Here is a 24,266-nt window from a genome sequence, read left to right as displayed (position 1 = left end):
TATTCTCTATCTCTCTCTTTGTCTCTGACTCTTCTCTGTGTGTTTTGGCAGTGATCGGGTCGCCGCTGACGGTCAGCTTGACGCCAACCTCGACTCAGTCCCAGCCAATGGACCGATGCCCGCCAGCTGCAAATTAAAGTTGCGAAGGGGGGGGGGGCACACGGGGCACCTCGTCCTCGAGTATCCTGGGCTTGGGGGATGTATACGCAAGCCTGGCGCGAGGAGCCGCAGATAGGTGGAGGTCCAGGGCTTTCCTGTTGGCCGAACTTGATAAATTTACTGATTGTCGGAGAAATTGTTGGTTTAATGCGAAGAGCAGGCAGCGGATTGATATTGCTAGTGACCTCGGGGACCTTTTCTGCCTGACAAATTTTCATTGTAATTACAGAGCCTTTCAATGGCTGATGAAGGGGAACACTCAAACTGGCTTTATATTGAATTTCAGACGGCTATTTTTTCGAATTAATTAACGGCTGAAGTACGTACACGTATCGGACAATTCTACGGACAAACAAAATGTTTGCAATCTACGTCATAAGCGAGCACTGTGTTATTGACTTCAACGACATAAAATAAAAAATACGAGTGTAAATCATCTTTAAACAATTACTTAATTATTTGTGATTGGCAACTTTATAATAAGTCTGTTGCTTATACAAATTACATAATAATATATACAAGTTTGAATATCAATAAAATAAACAATTATACTGTAATTTGGTGCAACTATTGTTTATGAAACATCGAATTTTCAGGCAAAAATGCAACTACAATAAAGCTGTTAGTTATAGCGCAATAAATTTCAATTCTATTTTAAACACAAATACAAAATAGAATATTGTTATTTAATTATCGCAATTCAAACGTTAAAAGGATTTTAATCTTTAACAAGTCTTCGCATGCAAGTTTGTATTAGTCTAGAAATGAAAGTAATTTTTATTTTAAATAGGAAATTAAATTGTAGAATCAATTTAAGATTTTAAGGACGTCGCCAATTCCTAGTCATTATTTCAAAAACACATTTGAAGAATAAAATGGCATCCGCTACAAGTAGGTTTTACTTTATATGCTGGTTTAATATTAAATGTTACTAATAACTCTTATTGATCTAAAAAACTTTTATATAAATCTTTATGTATTTTACTATTTTTTTCGTATTTATGAGACTTATTAAAGCCACAAAGTCACGAAGTAAAATTTTTAACCAATATATTGTGGTACCATAACCTTATCAATTTCTATAATATAATTATAAAGCATGTCAAACTTCAGTAAACATTTATTTTGTAACAAAAAAATACATTTCATGAAACGAGATATAAAATAATTGTAAAATGACTTTTATTTATTCTTAAATATATTAACCGCGGTAAGAATATTTTATGCAAAAACAAACATATATTACAGAATAGAGAAAATTTATTGCATTCTATTAGTAAATAATTATTTAACACTACTTCTCATAACCGTTATTTAATTGAAAATTACTTGTAATTTTCGAATATGGCATCTGTATTGAATAAATATTGTTCGATTAAATATTTATGTACTAATTTATACATTGACATTTCTAATTCTTAAATATTACATAAAACGAAAAAATAAAAGTTTATAACTTAAATAAAGTGTCTATACATTAATGGCTAATTTAAATTTTTTAATTTCTTTTAGGAATCATACATAACAGTATAAATTTCATTCATAGATATAACTTATCAACTTGTATACTTTCTGGATTATCACAAGTTCGACATTATGCAGCCAGAAAAAGTACCAGAGAAAAAGCAAGAAAAAAGAAATCATTAACAATAATGAAAAAACTGACATTGGCCGACAAAATACAAAAATCCAAAAAAAAGTAATATTTCAATTTGAAATCAATTTAATAGGCAATTATTTATTCAAACTCTTAATCATTTTAATAATTATGCTTTTAAATATCTAAATACACTGATAAAACTACAACATATAATTGTAATTTAGTATAATGAAAAATGTAATTAAAATGCAAAGAAAAAATTTTTATAATAAATACTCATGTATATAATCATTATATTATATTTAAAAGTAAATTATTTTTTAAATTTTTTATTTGCAATAATATTTATTTGTTTGTTTAAATGTATAACTTTTGTTATAAGTTATATAAATAAGAAATTTTATCTTGAACTTTTTGTTACAAGGACCAAAATTTAAGATAATTTTATTCCACAAAAAATATATGATGAATATTTTATAATTATATAAATTATTAATTATTTATATTTTAGTAAAGTTGTTCAAGTAATAAAACCTGATGCCCTACGATATTTTGATGAAAGCAAACCTGCACCGACAGATGATGTTTATCTAGGTCGAATTTTTAAATGGAATATATATCCATTTTCGGAAGCTATTTTAAATCATCGTGAATTTTTTCATCCAACCATGTATGATTATAAAGATCCTTATGTACAACTTCTTATTGAATTTAATATGAAGGTTTGTTTGTAATTAAAGTATATTCAAATTTTATTTTAATATTTCTAAAATTAATGTCTCATATTATTAAATATAATTATATCAAATTTCATGAAGCATTTAGTAACATAATGCTATAATAAACTCTTAATTTGATCTAGGGTGTAAAGAAAACAAAACCTGTAGAACCTTTTAAAAAATTACTTAATATTAAACACAAATTTGATCATGGTGAAGAAAGAAGAATCTTAGCGATCTGCCCTCCAGAAGAAGAGGCAGCACTTGAAGCTGCAGGTGCTCTTCATGCTGGTGGAACAAATATAGTAAAAGATATCATGGTAATATATTATTACGAATCTTTATTAAATCTTTATTATTAAAAATCAGAATATATTTTTTGACAAATTTTATAATTTTTTAATGTAAATAACAATATGAAAAATACTTTGTTCAGAGTGGAAGCATATCATTAGATAACTTTGACATAGTTATCGCAAATGTAAAATTAATGCCGGAAATATTAACAATCAGAGGCTTACTAAAAAAGAAAATTCCAACTTTAAAAGCAGGTTAGAATACTTTTATATTACCATAAAAATACATTATAAACTATATGAACTATTAGAATATACTATGAAAAATCATATTTTATTAAAAAATAATTTCATTAGTAATTATCATTTTCAATATAAAATAACTATACCCCCACTACTAGTTGAAAAAAAAATTAATTAAATAGAAAATAGTAATTAGTACAATATAAAATTATAAAAATTTGAATAATTTATTTATTATCATTAAAAATATTAAATGGATATATTTTTAGCAAAAAAAATTGATTTAAAAAAGTATTCTTATTCCAAATTAATGATTTTAATTTAAATGGCTAAAAAATATTTTTTAGAAACGTTGGGAGGAAATACATTGAAGTTGTTAAACCATCAACTTAATTCTGTAACATGTTCTGTCAAAACCTATAAAGACTTTCCAGAATATGGTTATTCGACTGTTTCTATAGGAACTGTAAGTTTCAAGATTTAATTGAAAATTATCAATATACTTAATAATTAAATAATTATCAGTATTAATATTTCTGTCATATAAATTTTAAGTTGTTTGTATTTGAAAAATATTTGGTTTTCCCTATCTCTTATTAAGATGTTGTAATGGACATTCTCTTGTTATATGATTTAGTTACTGATAAATATATAAATAATTCAATTGATTTAATATTTAATTAGAAAATTATATGAAATTTATTGAGTTTTAGTTGGACATGGATATTAATCATTTAGAAGAAAACATGAAAATAATTATAGACAATCTGATGCTATCAAAACCAAAGAGATCTGGCAGTTTTATTACAAGGTATATTAGATTATTTTTATGCTCTTATAGTTGCTTGATATTTTATTTTATTTTTTCTTTCAGAATTCGAGTAATATGTCCTCCATCAAATGAAAAATTTAAAATTAATCACAATTTATACATTAAAGAAGAAAAAATCAACACTGAAATTGAAGATGAAGTTGCTTTACCTTTAGAATAATATATGTCCATATATTTTATAAAATACAGACCAGTGTATAATATTTAGACACATTACATTACCTTCTTAAACTCGCGTGCTTAAATACATAAATAAATAAATATATATATATATATATATATATATATATATATATATATATATATTACTTCAATTATACTCAATCCAATTACAATTTTATCTCTATTTTTTCTTATAACAGTGCTCCTTACATTTTATTTTAATATTTTACTCTTGATATTATTCATAATACTTGTACATTTCTTATACATTTAACACTTATACATTTAGCATGTATATGTGATGATTAATTAATTTTATTAAAATATTTTTAAAAAGGTATGAGGTAGGATAATAATTGAAAGACAAATCAGTATTTTTTATTAGGTGGAAAACTCATATTTGTTAAATATTTAAATAATATTTACAAATTTTTCTGTAACGCATTTAAATGTGTTCAAAGTTAAATTTAAATTACCTATAAATTACTATTGTAATTCATTCTTACTTATAAAAGTATAAATTTTTAAATGAGAGAACGTAATTAATAATGTAAATCGAAAGTAATTATTTTTTCCATTTGCTTTAACAATTTTTTTTTAAGAAGTTTCTGGATGAAAATACTTTTTATAAACTTTTTCATTCAATTGTTACTTAATAGGAATGTCTCTGGATAAACTATAAGCTTTTATATTTCAATGAGTGAATTTACAATTTTTTCTAATTTATGTGTATGAGTTATAAGAAAACTAATTTAATTATATACTAATTTTATTTGCATAAGTTAAATTGACTCATTTTTATTATTTATAAAAATAATACTTTAATCATTATTATTTATAAAAATAATATTTTAATCATTTATAAAAATGATATTTATTTAAAATATTTTTGCAAATTGAATAACATTTAATGTAATTTATTTAGGAATTTAAAAAACTCATATGATATGCATATTAGTGTATAGATTGGATATAAACATTGTAATAAGTTTGTATCCAAAAATTGTACAAACAGTGATGATAGGAATAGTATACTAAAGTTTACTTCAATCTAAAAACAATTCTTGATTTAATGTTAATCGAAGCTGTCGATATGTTTAAGAAAAATTCTTGTGATTTTTCCATGCTAATACAAAGATACTCATTATTACAATAAATGAACGCGTATAAGTGAATTCGGTAACATTGACGAGGTGAAATTAATGAGAGGCCAGTTTAATAATAATCTTAGTAATATCAATCAAATGTTAACAGCGTATATAATTATTAGCCATGAACGTTTAATCGGAAAAATAGTAACTATTCCTCAATGTACCCATATTTATATTTAATAGATGCTCACAGTACGAGTCCTAAAAGAATATTACCGCAACTTATGTTAGAATTTCATAAATAACATCATTTAACTGTAAATATTTATCAAATTTCAAGTAACAAATGAAAACATTATTTTTGAAATATAAAATAGGTCTTTATAGATTACTGCTTCTTGTACATATGGAGTGATAATGAGGTGAAGCTGAGCTACCGGAGGTCGTAATGAAATTTCTTGATGAAAACAAACGATGGACAGCTGTTTTCTTTTAGTTTTCTTGTTAAATAATATCGAGCAAAGCATAATGAATGAGTTTCAATATTGTTTACATTAGATTCAAAAAATTCATCATTCATTATTTGATAGTAAAATGTATTAATTAAACGAGCAATTTTTTATTTATGAAATATCTCATTTTATATGAAATGTAGAAATATACATTTTAGTAAGTGGATTTCTAAATTGATTTAAAATCATAAAAATATTTTTATCGGGTAATGATTAAATCCCATCACTTAAATTAAATTAAGTTATTTCGCAGTACATAATATCTAAAATGATTATAATTTAAATGACATTTTATAAAATTGCTGATATTATATTTTAAATTAAATAATTTAAATTTTAAATAAGATTACTGAATTAGAAAAGAGGAACTTTTAATTAAAAAATTTTGAGTTGACACCGCATTTAAAAATCTTATAAAATGATATCTTCGGTTTTGTTTCAAGATCTATTAGATAAATGTACAAATTGTCAAATTTTATGATGTTCGATAATTTCATAAATTCTTTTATTTTAAATATTATAACTTTTTTCCATTAGATATTTCAATTTAATGTATAAATATTAATTCTTCGTTAGGTTTATTATTTAAAAAAAAGAAATCGGATAAAATTCACTATTTGTATTAAAAAATTTAAACTTGAATAGACCTTAAATACAAATTAAAATTACTTTAAACATTTTATTTGAATCTATAAAAACCATACAAAGTTTAAAGAAACTCAAACTTTTGTTACATAGTAACAAATGAGGATGATTAAGTGAATTTATAAAATTTCTATATATTATAGGTAACAGAACTATTACATCATCATACTATACATGTCCAACTCCTTTGAATTAGTGAATTGATATAGAATGAAAAATGATTTATAATGAATAGTCGGTTCTTCAATTATAATATAATCGGTTTCAATTTACTTATACGAAATTTCAGTTTCAAAATAGACATTTTATTAATTTCATTTTATCAATGAAATAAAGTAACTGAATTTAGCTGATGCAGATAAATAAAATTTTGTAAGTAAGAGGAATAGAAATGAAGAATGATATCTGGACTTAATATGAAGATGAAATTCCAATTGGTACTATAATGACTAATCAGCATTTTCAAGAATGTTTGGCTTAAATAATGGAAACCAATTGAAAGTGCGTCACCCTCACTTATTATACATGTGCCTTCAACTAGCCGTGCTTACTAGTCTAATAGCGTTCTTTATGAATTGAATGTATGTACGATATTATGCTTTATAATGATAATTATATATGTGCATTCATTTATTAACTAGATATAGTGTTCGCCTTGTTTATCAACACTACTACATTACACAATGAATAGAAGTATTAAAAGTGAAGAACGGGTTATAAATGGATCATAAAAAAGTCAGGAAAATATATAAGTGTATATCGAGGATATACACCTATAACTAAGTTGTTTAAGAAATAAATAAATTATGTCTATTGATTCATTCTTTTGATTTTATTAAAAAAAACTGATTTGTTACTCATATACTAAGACAATGTATTCAATTTATATCGCAACTTTAACAGTTGATAGTAAGTTAAAAATAAAATCTTTATAGTAATCGCAACATTTTATTACGTTTATATAATACGTAATTCTATATATGTATTTTATCTACATTATAATTACATTTACTAAGAAGCTAAAAATAATTTCTTCAGTCTAAAATAGTATAGAAAAAGGAAAGTTTTAAAGTGCTTTAAAATAATCAATTGAAAATATCATTAAATAAGAATCAATTATTTGATTTTTGAAATTTTGAAAAATTTGAAAATCAATTAAAAAAAAACAAATAATTAAATGTCATTGATTAGAATGAAAATAAGTTGACTTTTAATTTTGCACCAAATTTTACTCATAATTATAATGCTCTTCTATACACATATCTTATTTTATTAGATAACATCAACGTATATCACTTATAATTTATGCACTTCTTTGGCACAAAACATCTACGTCTGATAATTACATAATATTTATGTAGAATCAATCGCAATTAATCTACAATAGTATTTATTATCAGCACGACACCCATAATTTCTGATCTCTACGCATCATTTTAATTTAATTTCAATTTCGGATAACATTTTTTATATCAATAATAAATTTATTTTCTTTTTTTCATTGTTTGTATTTATATAACAATATTTGTATAAGTTTTCCTGTGAGTATTTGGGCTTTCATAAATAGTTACATAATATTATATTTCAAATATGACTTATGCATATATACATATGAATAATTTGTATTATTCAAATAAAATATAGAAATAATCAAATATTTATTCTTGAGCGTAATGAACAATGAAAAATTAATTCAACTCTATTTCATAAGTTTTATTATATTTAGTAATATATGTATCAATAAGAAATAATTTCTAAAATAGTTAAATAATACAAATTCATCCAATAGACTTTTAATTATCTGAAAAATACAAATTTCAGCTTATAAAAATTAAAAATATAAAAGATACTAGGCATTTAATTTCATACATTTAGTAATATTTTTGTATATTTACTTATACACATTCTGCATAAATTTGAACAATACTGATATTAAAACATTATCAAATTTTTAAAATAAGAAATTAACGATATTTCTAATAGTTTTATTTTATTTAATGATTAATTTATTCGTTGAAATTGAAAATGAATAATTAATTGAAGTAAATCTTTAGTATCTAAATAATACATTCAAATTCATATATCCAATTCAGATAACATTTTAGACAGAAAGTTAGTAAATCATGTACACGTAAACGCATAAACAATAGGCGTTCACACACATTCATTTATACATGGATGCAGTTAAGAGTAAGAGGTAAATTTCTAAATTGTTAAGTTCTTTCGTTGTCGAATGCGTGTTTGTCAGATCAATGACAAAATCTATAAGCATTTAATCTGGAAGGCTTATAAAAAGTTAGTACATTTTCAATGCTTCTTTTTCAAATTCATTGAATAATATATGTTGAGTGAAAAATTAAGAAACTTTTCAATAACTCTATTCTTTAAATATCTAAATCAAAATTATTTATCATGTTCTCTGTATTACCAAATGACTTTAACATGAGAGTTGAGATCAAGTTTCATTCCCATTTCATTATAACAATGAACTTTTTCTGATTACACTATTTTTATTTATATTTTAAGCAAACCGAATTCTTGTTGCAAACAAGATTCTTTTAATTGGGATCGTCGCAAGATGTAATTGTTATTTTTGGGCAGGTACGACATGGTTATGGAATTTACCCCAACTGTCTTATACAGTTATGAAATCGACTGTTAAGTTTTTCTTTCGTTGCAAAGTTGTTTCTTATACAACGTTTATATTTTTAGTAAATAACATACAATTCTGATGTCGTTAAACTAAAATAGACATTCATTTGAAACATTATATCAATTAAATTGAAATAATCGTTAAATTAATAAGGTATCACTTGCAATAATAATAAGCTATTAGTTCAAGATATTGTTTAGAATTTTTATAGAAAAATAATTGAACATTACCCTATTTTAATAAAAATAATCCTTAATATATGATTCAATATTACAATTTTGGATAAGAAGCTTTTTAATACTTTGAAACTAAAGAAAATTTTACATAATCCTCAATTTATAACATTTATATGAGTTTTATTATTATTTACGTTATAAACATATATGCATATTGCCCCTGTCATTTATAAATTCTATTTGTTAAAACGTATTATATATTATAAATATTATTTTATTCAAATGTAAATGAATACGCATCAATATAAAACTATGATGTTTTTATACGAAATGAGTAAAAATAGCACGGTATTAGTAATATTATAAATAACAACTTTGTAAAATAATTTTATAATCATAAATTTATGTTTAAAAATTATTTTAACATTGTATTCACATATTTATTTACTCAATAATAAATTACAATGTCGTAAGAAATTGTGAGTTTTAGATAATAATTTGTTTTAATTCACATACAAAAATAATTATAATCTCATGTATTAACATTGTATAACCGTTGGACGTATTTATTTACAAATTGAATAATTTAAACATTGTTTATGTATTACAATTATTAATTAAATAAAGAAACATTGAAATTGCGTTTCTTACGCGTAGAAAAAAATATTTTTTGGCGATTTATAAATTTACGTAAGATATAAATAAATGTGAATACAGAAAAAATACAACAATATAATATTAAAAAGAATCAAATTGGAGCAATGCAAAATTGAAATTATATAATAATGAAATTATTAAAACAATTAATACTTCAATTTAAATCGTTATTATTTATTATATGATATTGCTGTATAAAAGAAGTACCAGTGCTTCAATATTTTGGTCAAATAATACGTTATTATCAAATAAATTTTATTTGAGTATTTTAATATTTTTATGTTTAAATAATATTTTCAAAACTTAAATAAATATAAAGTGTTTATAATTATTTAAATGAAAATTAAATTAATAATTTATTCATGGTTACTGTATATTAATTAAATAAAAGATAGTTATTTTTAACTTTATAGCGCTAAATTTTTATACATATATATCTCACTCTTATGCATTTATTGAGCTAAAAAATAAATTGTAAGTATTTAATAAGTATTTGGTGAACTAATAATGAGTATTATAAGTATAAAATAATATTTTTATGATACAAAAATCATATAATTAAGAATCAGAATAATCAATATTAAATATGCATTGATAAAAATATAATTAAATAGAAATTTTTTGAACAAAATTCTATAAAATTAATAACGAAAGATAATATTGCCTACTGTTAAATGTACTTTCCTTCATTTCTGAACCATAATTATTTTTATGTGAATTGATAAATATTTTAAATTCAATTTTCTAATATATAATTATTTCAACAGTCGCATATATTTAATATATTTTTATATTTTGGAATTTAAATTATGTATGTTTCTGATATTAATAATTTTTACTTTTATGTGATACATTTAAATTAGTTACGATAATTCTACCATTAGTTTTTCAAATTGGTTGGTCGGTTAAATCTTAATGCATTGAAATTCATTATTTAAAAGCTCCTCAAATGAAAATGAAATGATATTTATATAATGAAAAAGTTAACAAAAAAACATTTTTAGTCCATTAAATTAAAAAATAAAATAAATTATAAAAATAAATCTAATAATTAAGTTATCGTGATCAATATTTTTTTTTAAATGAAAATGTTTTCATATTAATGATATAACACTTACATTATGTTTATTTTGGAAATGAAAATTAAGTTTTTGATTGGAATTTTCATGTTTTAGCGACTATTATTTTCATTGAATGCAATAGGAGATAAGTAGAGATTATCCATTAATACTTTTATTCATCAATCATAGTCAGTGTTTATTTTTTAAGCTTATTTATTCCGCAACAATTTTCCTGTGTAGTTTCCCTTTTGCCTCTTAGAATGACAACGTTGTTATATTTTCAGGCGTCGCTACGTCTCGATTTAAGGAATTCAGTAACTCTTCGTTCTCCTTGCGGACTGAAACATGACAGGATAAATTTTAGGCATTTACATAATACATGACATTAGGAAGTCAGACGTAAATATAATATTATGCATTTATAAATTAAGAATTCAATGTGAATAATTTCGATTAAGGAATTTTAATTCGCCGGGCACTGTAAACATTGGTTCTTTAACAATAAATATTTAAGTAGATTATTAAATAAATGTTTTTTTTAGAAATTATTTTAAAGTAAATTTTCTGCAATACATCTTACCTATGTGTTTATATACAATTACTGTATATAAATATAGTAGAAATGATTTAATAAATAATAAATTATTTTTGTGATTTAATCAGAAAATGTTAACCATTATTATTATGTAATATATTTTATTTCTAAGATATTAAAATATCCTTATTATTTTAATAAGGATATTGTAAATTTAATTATTAGCTTTTTTAATGCAAGATACCTACAAATTATTTTTTTATTCATAAATTTTGTATATAGTTTTAAAGTTCTTTTTGTAATCTTGTATATTTATTGTATCAGTGAAATTAAATATATCGAAAAATATATTCAATAATAATACATGATTTATTCATATAATCATCTTTACATTCTTAAATATCTGTTTTACTAAGTATCAGAGTATTAGCATGGCAGTAAATATAACATTCTAATAAGTTTTGTACTATATAAAATTTGTACTATATTAAAAAAAAAATCAGTTAGAGTGCATTGATTAAATTATCAATAAATTTATGCCATGAATATTAATAAAATACTATGAATATTAAATATGTGATAGATTTAAAATTAATTAAGCATGACTTTTAAATTTTATTATTATTAATACAATATTATTATATTTTTTATAAGTATTATTTACACTTTTCATTCACTTATTTTCCGTTACTCACAACATTAAAGTTACTTTATATTTATATATAAGTTAAAAATGTTAATTTAATTATGCTATATCACTTATAATAAATTTAAATAAAAATACATGTTATAAATTTATGGTTTTAAAATTGCTCGGGAAGCAAATTTCTAAATTACGCCGAGAAGTACAACATACATAAAAATTGTTGTATAATTGAAAGATAATCAATAGAGATTTTGATTGAAGTTGGACATACATTTTATCCCACATTGATTTATTAGACTCGTCGATCAGCTCCGACGTAAATTTAATGAGACAGTCAGGAATAGTCTCCTTTATAAATTAACCATAACATTAGCAGTCGCTTATTAATGAAATTAATGGTAGATTACAGAGGTGTACTGCATAAGAATTGTTGATAGATTATTCAAATAAATTCCACCGTTTTTGTCCTTGATACATTTTAATTCCAGACATAGCCATTTACTTATTTAAATAATTTTTAATGTTTGTTCGTGCATATGTCCGTACGTACGTTGAATGTACCTGGGCATTTGAATACTTATTTATTTACCTTGATGAATTAATTAATTGTATTCATGAATTGATGAATAATATATTACAGTATGATTTTACTATGCCAAGGATAAAGTTATTTATTTTTAAGATATTTCTGTTCTTTAAAAATTGGATAGCATAACCCAATGCTGATTAATCTATAAATTATTATTTACATATATGTACACTAAGAAATAATATTATACACTCTTAATAAATTTTTGATTCTCGCTAGTTAGTTCTATTAGCCCTTTGATTTGAAAGAACATTTAGGTAAATATATTTCTCCATAATAATTATTTTCTTGATAATCACGTCAATGGATATTGTTTGATAAAATAACTGTGTAAATTACTGTGTACAAGATACAAATTTGTACACGGATGGTAAATAGTATATGAGACTCACTAGCACGGCTACAATTATTATATAACAATAGTTTTGTTTTGTATCTTTACAAGTGCTGTTTACAAGCGACTAGTAAAGTGAAAGTCAGCTTATAAGGGAGTTTTCTATTTTCTGTCTGATCACGAACTCGGAGCTTATCTGTTAAGATCTTACTGATCATCCCAATACACCTGGGATGAACCGTGTACACTTTAATCTGATCTTATATAAAATTTTCTCCCAATTATTTTTTTCACTTTCAATTTTTCACACCCTTCCCTTCCATCATTACATATATATATATATATAAATCAATAGTATGTTATTTTAAACTCATGCATAGTAAAATAATAAATCTATATTTTGCTTAATAAATACATAGCTGATCGAATCTTTTTATTATTTTTACAACATACACTGTAGCTTTAAAAATGATTAGTTTAAAAATGATTCTCGTAAGCCGTAGTTTAAAATTCAGAATGTTATATAAGAATGCATAATATGTTCAAATAACTTAGAAATAATTTACAAAATAAAGTAAAAAGAATGTTTATTTGTAATATAAAATGTTATTTTTGATATTATATTAATCAAACCATGATTGATATATACCAGTAACTTAATATAAAGCAGTGAAATAAATATTTTTTTATTTGCTTTGAAAAAATGTTATGTATAATGATGCTATATAAAAAATATTATTATCAATATATTTAGCATTATTAAAAATATTTCAATTTGGTATTATGAAAAATGAGTTTAAACTTATTCAATTATATTGTATTTCTTCAAATTTTATTAAATTCTCTAATAGAAGAATATTTGAATTATCTATCTACTATTATTTAAAATATTAAATGCTAGTATAATATTTAAGCTGTATAAATATTTATTAAATGAAATTTATTTCTGAAGGATTGTAAAATATTTTTTTTGTAATGAAAAATCGAAGTTTGCATCTATAAAACTGAAAATAATATAAGAGCTCAAGACAAAAACAAAATAAAATCATCCGTGTGCAAATTACAAAATTTGTTCATACATATATGTATGGATAACTTTATATGTAAATAAAATGTGATTCCACTTTAAAGTTTGGCATTTATGTATCTTTTTTTATGCTTAATTTTTTTTTTAATTTTCAAAATTAAAATAAAGAGTTTACACACTAGAATATCTTGAAATAGAAGATTTTTTGGTAAATATATTTATTTTATTAATTGACATTTTATTATGATGGCGATTGATTTTTATTAAAATGGCAGTTTTTTCATTTATACAATAAAATATGCATATGAAAAGAATATATTAAATGTAAATATGTTAAAAATTGAATTTACTCCTAATCTAATATTATTTAAAACCTATTTTAAATATTAAAAATGTTATTGACAAATTAAATAAATTAGAAATATTTTAGAATTAACACCTCTCTCTCTCTCTCTCTCTCTCTCTTTCTATCTATCTATATATCTATCGTTCTATATATCTGTATATTTCGATGACATGACATAAATTTACACCACTGCAACAGGAAAATATCAATACTTTATTAAAGCAATAATATAATAATAGAAATTAGAAAAGAAGAAAGATCGAAAAAAATATCCACTTAAATTTTTATGGTTATATGCAATTAATCGATGTATTGTATTAAAATTTCTTGAGTATAATGAATATAAAATAAACATTTAAAATAGTAACATTTAATGAAATTAGCATGTACTGAAAAATGAATGAGTATTTCATTCATCGAGCTTGTATAAGAAGGATTAATGCATATTACAGTATCCTGAATACATCGAACGCGTTCAGATTAAACTTAAGCAATGTCAGAGTATGCATATCATCATTTAATTTTTTTTTTATCATAAGTATTGTATACATAAGATTTCAATCAACATAAAATTTTTTCTTGACCTAAATTTTATAAATGATAATGTGATGATAATAAACGGAATCGATGAGTCTTGATTAAAAAGGAAATTTATTAATACGTGTTAATAAAACATTTTCATAATTATGTTTTATGATAATAAAATTGATTACTATATATTATTTTTATAAAAATAGATAGTAAAGCACAAACAAATAAATTTCAGTTAGTACCATAGTTTTACATAATAATATTTCACTTACACGTAGATTCATTCTGCATGATTACGCCATCCTATTTTGAATAAAAAATAAATTACTTTAGTAGTGTAGTATTTTTTTAGTTCAAAAATTTATGAAATAATTTTAACGAATCTATTAATCTTTAATAAATTTTGATGAATTTGATAAATCAATAAATTATAACTATTTCATTAAAATATACTTAAGTGATAGTTTAATATAGTGCTTCATATAATCCATTCATTTTCACTCAGATTTAAAAATAGTATTTTTTAATATGCAGTTAAAATAATATGTCGATAAGATAATAGTCTACTTTTCAATAACTCAGAGAGTAAGAACTCTCGAAAATGGAATGGTCCATAATTTTATGTCAAATAAAACTAATATTTAAAAAACATCCAAAGTTTTAAGGCCACTTTCCTTTAATAATTATTTATATTAATTTAAATAAAATATTAAAATAAATACTTGAAAGATTGTATTCAATTAATTTTATTATAATAATAATAATATGTATGTGCATACGTTTTTTTTACATATAATTTGTTTATCTAATAAATTGCAAAGTTTCAAAGAAAGCTCTTAAAAATCCTATCCTAATCTTTGTTAAGTATAATAAAAACTTTGTAAGCATATAATATTTAATATCATACTTTAAAATGTACAGTTGAATGACATTCAAATGTGTTTCTTTGATGATTTTATGAAAAAAAAGATTGAATATTATTGTTAGTGAAAAATAAATTTGACATTTGATTTTTTAATTCTCAAACTAATTAATTGATTGATTGTTTTATATATATATATATATATATATATATTGTTTTTTTAACACATAAGTAAATTACGTATGTTGAATAAAAAATTTTGATAAAAGTTGAATTTTCTGCTTTTGAATTCATGGAATAATTTGATGTATATGATGAAAATAGTGAAAAAGTCTTATTGTAATATACCATATTACAATTACGTTACCCTACATATAAAAATAGGTAAAACCTTTTTTCATTAAAATTTTCACTTTTCACACTAATTATTACATACGATATTACCTTGATAATAATTTTGATAAAACTATTGCACGTTTAATTTATTATATTGACTGGTGAATCGTAATGCGGTTATCAAAATGTGTTAATTGCAGATCTTATTCATGAAATTAACGAGACACGATTGAACGATAATTTTAAAAGCTTACGAAAATCATCTAACATATGTGAAATAGCAGTTAGCATTGGAGCGTACAATAATTACGTTGGCACGATGTTCGGCCAATTCCTTGGAGCCGATTGGCGGCCTATGGAAACTGCTGTGCGTGAGTGTGACGACGACTGCGAATACTGAGGCTGCCAGGATGAAGAAGAAGGTGGCGAGGAGGATGGTAGTGATACGTTGATGTCGGCGCCGTGCCAATTCAGCCTCTCGCGGCTCTTTTTTCGTTCCCTCGAGGCTCGTCGCACTGAATCGGTTGCTGCTTTCGGCGACGTTCCGCGTCGGTCTTATTGAGTCGCGACGTCGCGCTGAGCTTGGACGCCGAGATCTGCTGATGCTGCCTCTCTTGCATACACTTGCACGGCGACCATCGCCTGTGCGATCATCATTACACTCTTAGATCGAACGTTTAAGCTAATACGGGAACAAGGGACGGCTGATCTGGTAGTGAGATAATTGAACTGAATTTGGCCGAACGGCCATTCAGTATTCATAGCGATTTTTCTAATAGAAAGATATACCGGTATATAACAAACGTTTCATTGTTTGAAAATAATACTGGTGCTTGGCTCTTCCTCTACCTTTATCGTTGTATCGATCATTTTTCAAACTTTATTTCATCAGTTTAATACAAATTTTCTATTTAGTAAACTAATTATTTTCGAATATTGATTATTATAATATTAATAGCTTTGGCCAGCTAATACAATTATTAGCGTTTTATCTATTTTCTATTTCATATATCTAGGTGATTTTCATTAAAAATTTCTTTTAAGCACAGCTCAATTTCTCATTGTATTCTGAAGATCTATTGTAATATAAAAGGACATTTCATAAAATTCCTTATTTATCATAATAGCAATAATCTATAGAATTGCATTTTTTTTTATTACGAAATAGCCTTTTTAAAGATTTTGATTGTTTGTATGTTGAGAATGCAAAGTGTAATAGATACATTTTTCAATCAAAGGATTAATTTTCAGAAATTCAACGTTTAATATATAAAATTCGTAAGTATCGCATTATATATTAAAAATCTGTTCATACAAAGTACCAGATTTAAGCGCTTAAATTTTGTTTTTAATTTAAAATTATTAAAATATCATTCATGTGAATATTTTATTTTTAATAATATATTTATCCGTTTTCTATTTTATCGTGAATTATATTAAAAATTTTTATAAATATGCTAATGAAAGAAAAACTTTAAAATAATATGAAAAAGTGGTTAACATATACAATTAGTATTGGTGTAAATCGATCCAAAACGAAATATTTACACCTTTATCCAATATTATTATTACCATTATTTATTACTATCTAATACCCTCTCACTTATGTCTCGTCTAAAATATGTATCTAAAAAGACGAGTGATATAATAAGGCGAAATGATGTGTATATAAAAAACAAAAAGAAAAAAAAATATATATATATATAGAAGGCAGAAACGACCACAGCAGATAATAATAGATAGGGAGGAATGAGGTACGTGAAGCAATGTACAAAGGTTTCCATAGGTGTTGAGGAAGTACAGGAGGAATATTGCTGAGACCAAGTGTTAGACTGATTTCCAAGTCTGACAGTGCAACTATTATGTCCACAAATTATGTGGAACTTTATTTTACATTAAAAATAAGTTGGAAAGGTTTGTCGAGCTACTTATCGAGTATTTATATTGTATAATTATTCATTACATGGCGTATATTAAATCTGTAAATGATACGTTTATATTCATTATTCAGTTTCCCACGTTCTTTTACTTTTATATTTGTACATGTTCAACGATAACTAGTGTTTATTCCTTACATTTAATAGATTGAATAGTCGTGTCAAATTCCTTTTCAATTGTAAAGTGAGAATGCAAAATTATATAAATAACCATTGTACCAATTAAAATGCAAATATACGAATAAAAAGATGATATTTAACATCTTTACATTACCGTAGTTGAATTTTTTTATTAAATATGTATCTATAATAAATTTAAGGCAATATATAAATTGATTATATTACGATTCAGAGAAACTATAATTTTTTTCGGATTTATTTGGATAATATTATCGTTTATATTATACAGCTTTTTTATTAGTAAATTGGCTGATTGAATTGAATGCAACAATAAATTTCTTCAAAAATCTATTATATTTGGTATTTTTATTTAAATAAATATGTAGTAGCATAGTAAAAAGTTTATTAATATTTGCATTAAGCAAGAAACGATCAGAAATGTTACAAGAAAAGAAACTTTTTTTATAAGTCCATTTACCATTTATTATAACAATATTAAAAAAGTTAAACAATTAATGAATATTTTTATGATGAATATTATTGACTTTAAAGTTTTCAAAAATTGTATTATAGAATTCCAAAGAATCAAGGATTTATAAAAAATGCTATCAATTTTTAAAGCAATTCTATTTTTTGATTGAAGACCAACGATTTTATAGATTATTTTAAATTTTTCAAAATTTATATTATTAAAATATTATTGATTTAGATACTTTCTTATTAAATATAATTGAATTATTAAAAAAAATTATTTTGCTAATTAATTATTAAATTTACAATATTTAACTAATAAGTCATCATTCAAAATATTTAGTTAGACATCATTAATGTGATATTTATATTAAATAGTACCTTTGATTTAAAAAACAAACAATCAAAATCCTTAACTGCTTCGCAGATTTTGATTTTTTCAGATATATCAATCGTATTATTGCTTATCGATTTTTTATACGGGATAATGAAAAATTATTTCTAAACCTAGTCTTTATTTTAGTTTATGTAACATTTTAATTTAATTATCTATTAGAAGTTCATTATTATAATTATTTCCTAATTATTAAAAATTTCAGTTTAATTTATACATGTAGATTTAAGAATTTTATATTAATGAATTAAGTTAAGTTAATGATAAATAAAATTTATACTATGCTATTCTTAAAAAAAAAAATAAAATTAGAAATTAAATATTATTTTAACAGATAAATGTAAATAGGAAAATAAAATAATGCTCATAATTTTCATAAAAATGTTTTAAATATCCTACTTATAAGTATTAAAGTGTATGAAAACAGTTACACCCGCGAATAAGAATAGTTTCTATATGAATACGTCATAAATATATAGTTAAATGAATTTTCTCTATTACTTCTTTAAAGTTTAAGCAATATATCGGCCACTTAAAAACTAACTCACTCGATTGATAAATGTTAAGATACTATGTTAAAAATTATTTGAATAAATATTTATCTCTATTATCAATAATATTCACATAATCAATGAGATATTTCAAACCCTATGGAAATTACTATTGTATTCATCTTTTTGAAGTTTGTATAAATACATAATATGAATTTGAATTGTAATGATATTTTGAAAATTCAGTTGTATTTTATAGTAAAAAATATATTTTCAATGTATATACAATAGGAAACTTAAAAAAAAGTTTCTTTCTATGAAAATTACGGAATTAGTCTGTATAATTAAAACTATAAGTGTTTTGATATAAGTAATAAAAAATTTATTTACAAGATGTAATTCTTAAATAATAAATGAAACATAAAAAGCATTTGTAAAAAACGAATTTTAATCCATCAAATTTATTATTGTTTGCGTAATATGAGAATATGGTAAGTAATTTTAAATAAAATGCTGTTCATTAAAATATAATGATTGTTATTTTTAATTTATAGTCTATTGATTTGAGAAATAATGCAAGAATATAAGGTTGAATAGTTTTTTAGATTCTGCGTAGCAAACTATGTTCATTGGTATGTTCGTATGAGACTTGGTTTCAAAATTCCCGTCGAAAAATTGAACTGAAATGACAGCAAACAACGATATGGTATTTCAAACAGATATCTTTGCAATTATTATATATAAAACGTCATTACTTACTATGTATGAAATATATTACACAACAATTATATTAGAAATATGAATAAGTTAATTCTTAGAAGTTAACTTTGAAATTACTAATATATATCAGTTTTATGTTTATATTGTTTTTACATTGATGCGCACGTGCACATCTATGTATGCGTTCTCTTACTTGAGAATATTAACCGATGATTAATAAAATTTGTGGCGAAAGTTGATTAAAATTTCTACGATCATTTATTTTTATTAAAAGAATTTAAATAGTTAATTCACTTTTAGGAATTATAAGTTTTATATTAATCACAGGATAATAAATTATAAATTTAAAATACGATCGAATTATTTAATTCTATATTATTCTCAATTTTATTACATTTTCATAAAATTGCTATTTATTTCGAATTGTTTATTAAGGAGTTTTACTGAAAACAAATTTCGGTTTGAAGCTTATCATTTTTATAGTGAGACTTGTGAATAAATGTTTAAAATAAATTCGTATTTCATTTATAAAATGCCGAAATTTAAAATATAATATAACGTTTAACAATTCATAACAAATTATAAATATACAAAAAGATACTTGAATAATAAAGTTATATGCTGTATTAGATATGTGCATCGGATAATTTAATATATTTTGCGTTACTAGTGATAAATTATACATATTTGTAATATATTATTTCATCAATTGTCATCACTTAACTCTTATTTCAGTGCATTTTTCGACGAATATTTTAAAAAAGCGCGAGTTAAAGTAAGCTTCTGAGTTTAAATTTATCACTGCGCAGAATCCAGAAAACTCACAGATTTGTCATCACTAAACAAGATATGATAATCCCGACGTAATTCGTACAGAAGCTAAACACCAAGTATTTATAATTCTAGAGACACCAATCAGGCAACCCATTCGAACGAATAACTTACTAGGATCCTCTAGTAATAACGGCCATACCTAAGGGCGTGGGTCTTGTGCAGCTGTGGGAGCGAGACCTGCTGACACTCGAATGGCAATTAGAGTTCCGTCTAACGGAATGCTCAAGGGACTCGGAGGGTCTTCGTTGCCTCCTGATGCGCCCAGTGCCGTTAAAGTTTCCATTGACGCATTGCGATGATATAGAACTGTTACGCCTACGCTTTGGTGTCTTGAGAGGAGCTACGGCAGGCGGGACATCTGGATGGTTACAAAGCCGGTATTGGTGAACCTCGGGCACGATGACCGAAGAAGGTGAATAGTCGTAGGGGAGCGTGGCGACGTCATCCATAAAGAAGATGGCTCGCTCGTCCGTTGCCATTGATAATGGACGATGCGAGTGGTCCAACTCACGAAAATTCAGCTCCATGTCAGCGAATAAATTCTAGACTGTTTTCTGATTATGTATTTTCTTTAATTTGATTGTGACGGTGATTAGAGAATGTTCTTGGGATACTTTCTTACAAATAAAAGCTTTAACAATTCGTGGCTCACAAAGTTGTTGCAGCTACTGGAAAAAAGACACTTTATTGGCCTAAGAGAGCGTGTTACTTTATATTCAAAGTATAATAGACATATAATTGTAGATATCAACGTGCTTAAAATATATCAAAGACTTTAATAATGACTTTATGCTGATAAGTAACTTGCTCTGAGTGTATTAACTTATTTTTAATTTAATTTTTAAATAAATTTATGCTAATATATTTAACTCGATGATATGACAAAATAACATAATATAAACTTAAGACTCAAAATTGGCGTTAAGAATTGATGTCACTGATCCAGAAGTTTTTTCTGTTCATTGAACTAATGAATTATTCTATTGTATTTTTGGCTTTCAATTTCAATATATGATGTTAATCTTTGAATTTTTATTCCAATTTCATAATATTGAAGTTTCTGTATAATTGAATAAAAAGGATTTCAATACCACTTCTACGTAGATTATAAAACGATTTTGTAGATGTTTATTTAATAGAATTTCCATGGTGAAAAGTTGTTATATTGAAAATTATTAAATTTCCAGTGCGATATGCTAGACTTTCTTTCTATTCTTTTTTTTATATAATAAATTAAATAAATAAACATTATTTTATTGTAAATTGCAAAAAGTAATGAAATACAAATGAAAATGAATCCTCTTTTATTCTCGTTCTTTCACGACAATTATATTAACATGTTTACTTATGAACTATCTAGCGTGAGTTTAAGTATACACAATCATAATAATAATGAGAAATACAAATGTTTCATTTACACATATAATTAAAAAAGTATTTGTAAAATATAAAATTACTTTTTTCTACGAAACCAATTTTTAAAAAATATGTATATATAACGGAAAAGAAATTTTTTATTAAATTAAGTTTGAAGCCTTAAAATATGTATAAGAAAATTTTTTACTTTTATTAATCCAAATGTTCGACCATCTTATTATATAACTAAACTGCATAAATTATACATTTTTTTTGCGTTATATTATATTTTAATTTCTATCAAACAGAAAGTACTGAGAAAATAGGACAACGAATCTTTTAAATTATGTTGATATTTTTTTATATTTTCTATTATTTTTTATATTAAATCCTTAATAATTATAATGTTTACTACTATGAAAAGTAAAAATTATAATATTTCACATATTGCTCAAATTTATCCATATATGAATTTTTGTAAAAGTTCTATATGTTTCTATTATTTTTTTACTTTATAATTGTGTAAAAATAATGTTGTTATACTTTCTGCTTTATAATGAAATAATATCGATAGCCAATATATGAATAATCGTAATTTTTAAATAATTTAGAAATATTCAAGAAGTAAATATTGTAGTAGTAATTAATCATTATCAAAGTTTTTCAAATGATCAAGCTATAAATCATTTTTTAAAATTAGAATTATTAACTGAAAACATATATTCATTTATAATGCTATATTATGCAGAAATTTCTATATTATGAATGAAGATTGAAAACTTCTGAATTAATATTAACAAAACTGTTTCTAAAGCGAAAAAATGTGATATCAAGACAAGAAAGATAAGATCAATCAAATCTTAATAATACTTACGAGTATTTTTAATATTTTATTTTATGCTATAATGTTTCAACGTGAACAAAATTTGTTCATATTTATAAAGAAAATGGCAAAAAACTTTTATTTCTTCAAAAGTACGTATTACTAATTAATCACACTTTTTACGTACTAATGTAATAACAAATACGTGAAATAATAAAAATGTTAATTCTTGCTATTTAAAAATAAAAATAATAATAATGAATATAAAATAATTAATAAGATAAATCATACTTATTTCATTATTCCATTAATATGATATAGTGTTTAGAAAAAATATGGTTTTCCAAACAAACTACGTTGCATCTTCATCCTCTGATTTTCGACCATTCTCTCTTCTTCTTCTTATTCCACTTCATTTTTTTTTTACTTTAAAGCTTTTATCTTTATTTTTGCATATTAAGAGACACTGCCAATCATATGCTTTATCTCAATTTACGTTTTTTCAAACAAATACAGACATATATACCACTGAATAAAAATGTACATAGACTTAGTATCTATTTAACAATTGATATTATTTTGTTCGTGTGTTTTGATGAAATGAATCGATGATTACTAAGTATAATTCCTTTTTATCTAATATAGATAAAAATATTTACATACGCTGTAAGATACGTTCTTCATTATATGTTTATTGCTTTGACCATATTATCATGGCTAATTGAAAAGTTTCTGGCAGTGATCCATCTGTCTCTAACGATCCTTCTTTCGTTTCTTTTATCGCTCAGTGTATCTAAGATGTCCTGACTTAAGTGCCTTAATATATATTTCGCACAGCTGTAATGATTATAACAAATTGGTACAATAAATATTTTTTACGTAGTAGTATTTTGTTATTTTTTCGTCTTGATTTTAGAATTTCATGTATCGATTATACTTAAAGTATAAAAACGAAGACAAGAATAAATAATAATAATAATAATAATAATAATAATAATAATAATAATAATAATAATAATAATAATAATAATAATAGTACCAGTAATTATGATAATAATATGTTATATTAGATACTCGATTGATATTAATACAAATATTGAAAGAAATT

General features: G+C 23.5%; 2 protein-coding genes across 2 annotated transcripts in view; one reads left to right on the top strand and one right to left on the bottom strand.

Annotated features, from left to right (window-relative positions):
• The first annotated feature begins 1,020 nt into the window (after window positions 1-1,020).
• Window positions 1,021-4,093, top strand: mRpL1 (mitochondrial ribosomal protein L1). Its single transcript, XM_011503446.1, has 8 exons — window positions 1,021-1,050; window positions 1,672-1,858; window positions 2,271-2,481; window positions 2,622-2,798; window positions 2,915-3,029; window positions 3,365-3,483; window positions 3,731-3,828; window positions 3,892-4,093. The coding sequence occupies exons 1-8, from the start codon at window positions 1,035-1,037 to the stop codon at window positions 4,007-4,009; spliced, it is 1,041 nt and encodes a 346-aa protein (XP_011501748.1). The 5' UTR covers window positions 1,021-1,034; the 3' UTR covers window positions 4,010-4,093.
• Window positions 4,094-10,926: 6,833 nt separating this feature from the next.
• Window positions 10,927-24,266, bottom strand: part of LOC105365304 (uncharacterized) — a 47,180-nt gene continuing 33,840 nt past the window's right edge. Inside the window, exon 5 of the mRNA XM_011503432.1 lies at window positions 10,927-11,144. Coding sequence (XP_011501734.1) covers window positions 11,062-11,144 — 83 coding nt within the window. The 3' untranslated portion in view covers window positions 10,927-11,061. The remainder of the gene's footprint in view (window positions 11,145-24,266) is intronic.

This window comes from Ceratosolen solmsi, unplaced genomic scaffold (genome assembly GCF_000503995.2).
Source record: "Ceratosolen solmsi marchali unplaced genomic scaffold, CerSol_1.0 scaffold10, whole genome shotgun sequence".
In the NCBI taxonomy this organism is placed as follows: domain Eukaryota; kingdom Metazoa; phylum Arthropoda; class Insecta; order Hymenoptera; family Agaonidae; genus Ceratosolen; species Ceratosolen solmsi.
The sequence above is the reverse complement of the archived record's forward strand: the minus strand, read 5'-3'. Positions and strand labels throughout refer to the sequence as shown.